This window comes from Lipotes vexillifer, unplaced genomic scaffold (genome assembly GCF_000442215.2).
Source record: "Lipotes vexillifer unplaced genomic scaffold, Lipotes_vexillifer_v1.1 scaffold397, whole genome shotgun sequence".
Lineage (NCBI taxonomy): Eukaryota > Metazoa > Chordata > Mammalia > Artiodactyla > Lipotidae > Lipotes > Lipotes vexillifer.
In genome coordinates this window covers 980,917-987,864 of record NW_006772681.1, presented here as the reverse complement: position 1 = coordinate 987,864, position 6,948 = coordinate 980,917, and the positions used below count along the sequence as shown (strand labels likewise).

The window sequence follows — 6,948 nt, the reverse complement described above, 5'->3', positions numbered from 1 at the left end:
AAAGAGTGTATAAGGAGGCACTTAGGTGACCAAACTGCTCCTGCCCACCTCTCCTGGGTACCCCGCCCCTCCACCTCCCTGTTTCCCTTCCCCAAGCCAGTCTGGTGGGATTTAAAACAGAGCCCCACGAAACAGAACCAGGCGTAAGGCCGCGGCCCTGGGCATCCATTGGGCAGCCCTTTCCTGAACGGGGCTCCTGAACCCGGGCCACCTCCAGGCCCAGCTCACAGTGCCAGGGCCTCAGACACGGGGTGAGATCCCTTCGTAGCTATGTAGGCTGGGGCAAGTCATTTTGCTTCTGCAAGCCTGTCTCCTCCTCTGTAAATGGGAATAATGAGTTCTGACATCACAAGGTCTTTGGGAGGCTGGAGCACGGAGCTGTATAGAGTAGGCCTCACTCAATTCAATTGGATGTCTCTTCTGCCCCATCCCCCCACCCTCAGTGGTTCCCATGGGTGGGTCCAGCCCTGCCCATCTCCACCCCCTGCCCCACGGAGGAAGTACAGCTCACCTGGGCACCAGGCATTGAAGAGCAGGGTGAAGTGACCCAGCACGAAGCTGGAGCCCTGGTAGCCAGTGGAGGCCTCCAGGCTGAGGCGGTACAGGCCAATGGGGGAGCTGGCTGGGGTGCGGAGCTGCAGCGAGAGGGCACTGTCCTGCTGGTCCACCACCGTGGCCACCCAGGCACCCTCCTCCACAGCATCGGACAGCCCGAAGCGGGCCTTGGTCCCGGCATCCTCTCTGGGGGCTGGGCCTGCAGAGGGAGAAAGCAGGGGCCGTGAGCCAGGGGTGGTGAGGGAGGGTGAGCGCCAGGGCTGGCAGGAGCAGAGCACATGTCTGGGGTCCCCTGGGCCTGGGTTTGAGTCCTAGTTCTGTCACTAACCATTGAGGGAACTTTGGGGACAGGTTTCATCTCTCTGAGCCTCAGCTTCTTCATCTGTAAAATGGGGATCAGACCCCAAAATGTGCAGGATGGTTTTGTGGGAATACGTGAAAAGCTGCAGACACACAGCACGTGCTCAATCTCCTGGGAGGTTCCTCCTGGGAGAGGGGACAGTGTGGCCTGGGGCAGGGTCACAGTCACACTGTTCTGGACTGGCGTGACTTTGGGCAAGACCATTCTCTTCTCTGGGCTCAGTCTGCCCATCTGTAACATGGACAGGAATTAGGCAAGATACTCCCCGAAGGTCCTCCTCTCGTGCCTAAATCCTTTAACTTTCAGAAAAAGAAGCCGAGACTCTGAGTAGAATGGGACCTTGGTCCTCTGATGTCCCCAGTGGGGCCTGTCTGAAAGCCTGCTTGCTCTTGGCTAGCAGAGGGTGCTGGCCAATGCAGGTCTAGGTGTCTATCTCCCAAGAGCCCCTCCAACTTTTTGCCTCTGTATCTCCATAGGCAGCCACGAAGAGCCAGAACTATCCCTCACCTCCCTACAGCCTTTTACACTTTACAGAGCACCTTGGCACTTCCTGCTTCTCCCAAGACCCCTTGTACAGGAGGGAAAACTGAGGCTCAGAGAGAAGGGCTCTCCCAAGAACATCCCAGAGGTCTGCAGCAAAGCTAACATCTGAGCCCACATCTCTAGACCCTGGGCTGCCCCCAAGGTGCCTCTCATTCCCAAAAGGGATGCTCCCTAGTGGGGGGGTTTCAGGGCTCAGTGTGGTGAAAGCCTGCCTCGAACTGGCTCTTTTTCAGTTGGAGGGCAGGGCCTAGCCCATGCAGGCAGGTCTGAGTCATGGGGAGGGTGAGGGGTGCTGGTCACTCTTTCTGGACTTGGGCGGCAGAGAGAAGAAACAAAACCTTCTCTGCCTGGTTGGGCGGCTGCTCGGGAGGGTTTCTGTTTATTCTTGCATCTCCCTCCCTGCAGCTCTGCCCCCCTCACTACTGGCAATATGGGGGCCTGCTCACTGAGGGGCTACCTGCCAGCCCCACCCACTCCCAGGCCCAAATATAACTATGAACTAACTGGCATGACACAGGCCTCTGGGGCCCTGTCTGAGTGCCAGGAGCCAGCTGTAAGCCTTTAAATGCTCCCTGTCTTCCAGAGCCAGTATTTAGGGGAGAAGTTGGGCAGCAATGGGGCCCGAGAGCCAGCCTAGGTCTGGTTCCACCACTTAGACCCTGAGTGCTGTGTGACCTGGGCTAAGTCACCAGGCCTCTCTGATCTGCGATTTTCTCATCAAAGAAGAAAACAGGCTTAGACTACATGCCTGGAAAGGTTCGACTCCAGGTCTGAAACTGGCTCTGTGACCTTGGACAAGCTATTTAGCTTCTCTGTGCCTCAGTTTCCTTACCTGTAAAATGGGGTCAATTGCAATACCTCCTCATAAGGTCATTGTGAGGCTCAAAGAAGGTGATGCTTGTTAAGCACATTGCAAGGTGCCTGGCACATAGTAAGTGCTCAATAAATAATAGTTATTTATTATTGTCACTACCACCTTCTAACACTGTTTAGAAGAATCAGTGAGAGTTTAAAGCAGTGACTAGCACACAGTAATTATGCAGTAAATATGAGCTATCCCCAGTGTCATCCAAAGAGACCATTACAAATCAGAATTCTCGGGCCAAATAACAGATTTTGAGACTGGAGTGGAATGTAGTAATTGTCTAGTTCAATTGAATCACTTCACAGATACAGAAACTGAGACTGAAAGGGGTAAAGTTGGGGTGACTATACGTCCCAGTTTTCCCAGGATAGTTTCATTTTATGCCTGTGGTCCCAGCATAATTCTTTTTTTTTTTTTTTAACATCCTTATTGGAGTATAATTGCTTTACAATGGTGTGTTAGTTTCTGCTTTATAACAAAGTGAAACAGTTATACATATACATATGTTCCCATATCTCTTCCCTCTTGCATCTCCCTCCCTCCCACCCTCCCTATCCTACCCCTCCAGGAGGTCACAAAGCACCGAGCTGATCTCCCTGTGCTATGCAGCTGCTTCCCACTAGCTATCTATTTTACGTTTGGTAGTGTATATATGTCCATGCCGTTTGTTAGTATATATATGTCCATGTCTCTCTCTCGCCCTAACACACCTCACCCTTCCCCCTCCCCATATCCTCAAGTCTGTTCTCCAGTAGGTCTCTGTCTTTATTCCTGTTTTACCCCTAGGTTCTTCATAACATTTTTTTTTTCTTAAATTCCATATATATGTGTTAGCATACGGTATTTGTCCTTCTCTTTCTGACTTACTTCACTCTGTATGACAGACTCTAGATCTATCCACCTCATTACAAATAGCTCAATTTCGTTTCTTTTTATGGCTGAGTAATATTCCATTGTATATATGTGCCACATCTTCTTTATCCATTCATCCGACGACGGGCACTTAGGTTGTTTCCATCTCCGGGCTATTGTAAATAGAGCTGCAATGAACATTTTGGTACATGACTCTTTCTGAATTCTGGTTTCCTCAGGGTATATACCTAGTAGTGGGATTGCTGGGTCATATGGTAGTTCTATTTGTAGTTTTTTAAGGAACCTCCATACTGTTCTCCATAGTGGCTGAACCAATTCACATTCCCACCAGCAGTGCAAGAGTGTTCCCTTTTCTCCACACCCTCTCCAGCATTTATTGTTTCTAGATTTTTTGATGATGGCCATTCTGACTGGTGTGAGATGATATCTCATTGTAGTTTTGATTTGCATTTCTCTAATGATTAATGATGTTGAGCATTCTTTCACGTGTTTGTTGGCAGTCTGTATATCTTCTTTGGAGAAATGTCTATTTAGGTCTTCTGCCCATTTTTGGATTGGGTTGTTTGTTTTTTTGTTATTGAGCTGCATGAGCTGCTTGTAAATTTTGGAGATTAATCCTTTGTCAGTTGCTTCATTTGCAAATATTTTCTCCCATTCTGAGGGTTGTCTTTTGGTCTTGTTTATGGTTTCCTTTGCTGTGCAAAAGCTTTGAAGTTTCATTAGGTCCCATTTGTTTATCCAGCATAATTCTTAATGGCACCCCTTTCATTCTCAGAAAAGACTCTGTTTGGATGATCAATGATCTGGTCTCCATTGTAATGGCCTGGGCCAGGTACCATAGCCACCATCACTATTGATACACCACCCTCGGGGACAGGCCAGGAAACACATTTCCCTTTCTCTCTGTCCCACGGCAGCCGTGTACATACACGCACTTACACAACCCTTTCTTCTGAGGGGTCCTGGTGGATGGGATGAGGACGGGCTGTCCCCCGGCCCCACTGCTGCTCACATAAACTGGTTTAGAAAACTCCTTGGCTGCGGTTCCACATGGTACTCTTTGTGGGGCTAGAGGCGCCGCAGAGACCCCCCTGGGTAAATGGCCCTGGAGACCTGAGGGGTCCTGGCCACTACCCCGACCATGGCAGTGAGGGCCTGGGTGGGGTGGATGAGGGGAACCTTCCAGAGTCAAGCCTTCTATTAGCTGCATAAGGCTTCTTTTCACTGCTTCAGGATGACCCCACTCTCACCCGACCCACCTTCCCAACCCTGGCCCGCCTTGGGGGAAAGCAGAGCTTTATTCCTTAACAAGAGTGGTGCTTGTCTGCTGTGGTCTGTACCCCACAGCAGAGCCTGTCCGGACTCGAATTGTCAGGGTGAAATGCATGGCATCTGGGCATGGGTGGGGTCAGGTCACACACCCCATTTGCTGAATGACCTTCGCCAGCTCTCTCCCCTCTCTGGGCCTCAGTTTCCCTGAAGAGGTAGGACAGGCTGATCATAAGCTAGAATGTTCCAACACTAGGGCAGGGTGCTCAGGCCAGGCCTGGGGTCGGGGGCTGACCAAAGCCAGGCCTCAAGGCAGAAGGCCCCGCTTCCTGGTATTGTTTCTCAGCTTCCCCAGCCCACAGGAGGGTCTTGGTAGCTCAGACAGGGAGGCCACAGTGCCTTCTGTGGCTGTCCTGGGGGCTGTGGACATTACCAGGGCAGGTTGGCTATGGTTTGAGATAAGTTGGCAGAGACTGAAGAACAGAGATTAGTTGCTGGGGTAAGAAGGTCAGCTGCCTGCCTCCCCCATGGCCCCAACCCTGAACTTGGGGCCTCGTGACCTAGTGTCAGGCTGCCTAGACAAATGGAGAAGAAGGGGAAGGAAATTCGGACACCTTGAAGGTGAAAGAAGGAAAAAAAGATGGGAAATACCCAAGTTGGCAGTTCATCGACCATCCATTTCACAGAGGAATAAACTGAGGCCGGCAGGCACTTGTGGTGAATAAGTAAATGTCCCTGCTCTCAGATCACATCAATGAAAAGCCTCAACTCTGGGGTCAGGGTTTCAATCCTGCTGTGTTCCTAACTTACTGTGCGACCTGGGCAAGTAACTTGACCTTTCTGAGCCTCAGAGTTCTCATCTGTAAAATGGGTGTTAGTTATGCTACCAGAACAGAAGGATTCAGGATGAGTATGCATACACCATAGATGTGATTTTCATCAAGCCAAGCCTGACACTTCTCAGGGCACCACACCCAGCCCTTAACACTCATGGATTCAGCCTTCCACTTTACAGAGGGGGAAACTGAGGCTGGAAAGAGCAGAGATTTGTAGGAGTTCCCTCAGATTTATTGGAAGAACCCCAAGGATGCTGGGTATGTGTGTGGGGGGGTGCCCTGGCTAGTAGGTGTGTTCCTGCCAGAAGGGAAGGGGGAGGAAGGGGATATCCGTGGCCGGTCTGCAGGCACTGTGATAAGCTTTATCAAATGGCCTCCCAGGTAGTACGGGCCTCAGCCTGCTTGCTCTCTGGCCTCAGAGACCTCAGAAAGAGCTAGAGCTCACCTTTCCCACACTTGGGCCAGAGTCCCAGCCAGGCGGCCCCTCTCTGACCTCAAGGGAGTGGTTCCCATCAGAAGCCAAACCCAGGGATTTGGCATTTAAGGCCACTTTCCTGGGAATAGCAAAGAAGACTGGACACTGGGCATCTGGGGACGGGGTGGTTGGGGCCTCAATGTCCCTTCATCCATCACTGGAGTCCCTGGAGCAAGACCAGTAAACAGCTGCTAACATCTGCAGAGCACTCCCACATGTCAGGCCCTTCTCACCTAACTACCTTCCACCAGGAGTGCTTTACCTCAGAGAGGCTAAGCAACTTGCCCAGGGTCACACAGCGGGTAGGCAGTCTGGTCTACACCAGAACCCAGGTCTGTCTGTCCAGCTCCTGAGCCTGAGGCAGCCTCCCAAGGCTTAGAGAAAGAACCAGGGGAACGTAAAACTGCCCACTCAGAGGGCTGGAGCAGCTGGGGTTCTCTCCACCAACCAGACCTTCTTTGGGCCTGATCCCAGAGGTTTCATCAGGTTGCGTGGATTTGCGGGGGCGGCTGTTGATAAGAATTGGGAAGTTGTTCTGATGTGGGAAAAGGCAGGCAGGACCTTGATGGACCCGTGTGGCGGCAAACCTCCCCCTCAACCCTGGTGACAACAGGTTGTCAGGAACCCAGGCGTCCAGAAGCACAGACTTATCTATAAGACTGAGTGGCCTGCGGAGACATCTCTGCACTCTCTAGCCTCAGTTCCCTCATCTGTAAAATGGGGTATGACTGCTGGGAATTTCTCAGGGGGCGAAGAGGAACGGCATCACCTGTCCCATGGTCTGTCAGGGGACGACGAAATCACAGAACAGGGAGGTGCGGGCGTGGGACTCACCAGTCACGGCACAGAAGGTGAGGCTGTCCACGCCGGCCTCGTAGTTTCGGCCCTCGAAGTGCAGCGTCAGCCAGAAGGGCTGGCCCCGTCGCACCACCAGCTTCTCCTTGCACAGGTCAGCCGTGTGGTGGTCACGGCCATTGGCCTCCAGCTCCAGGTCACATCTCTCGAGAACAAGATCTGTGGAGACAGTGAGGGGCTTGAGCCCTGAGCTCCCTGGACGTGAAGGGTTCAGGGCGCCCTCGGGAGCCAGCCTTCCCAATCTCCACCTGCCCTGTCACCCAGGGGCTAACTGGGCCTGAATCTCCCCAACTCTTTTTTTTTTTTTTTTTTTTTT

General features: G+C 52.1%; 1 protein-coding gene across 4 annotated transcripts in view; it reads right to left on the bottom strand.

The window, feature by feature from the left end:
* The window catches only part of TGM2 (transglutaminase 2), a 34,201-nt gene that overhangs the window by 22,820 nt on the left and 4,433 nt on the right, over positions 1–6,948 (bottom strand). For 2 of the 4 annotated variants that reach the window (XM_007447713.1, XM_007447716.1), the window contains exons 2-3: positions 6,612–6,791; positions 512–754 (exon numbers count right to left, since the gene is read on the bottom strand). In XM_007447713.1, the coding sequence (XP_007447775.1) occupies positions 512–754; positions 6,612–6,791 (423 nt within the window). The remainder of the gene's footprint in view (positions 1–511; positions 755–6,611; positions 6,792–6,948) is intronic. The other 2 variants (XM_007447715.1, XM_007447714.1) reach the window with 2 other exon arrangements.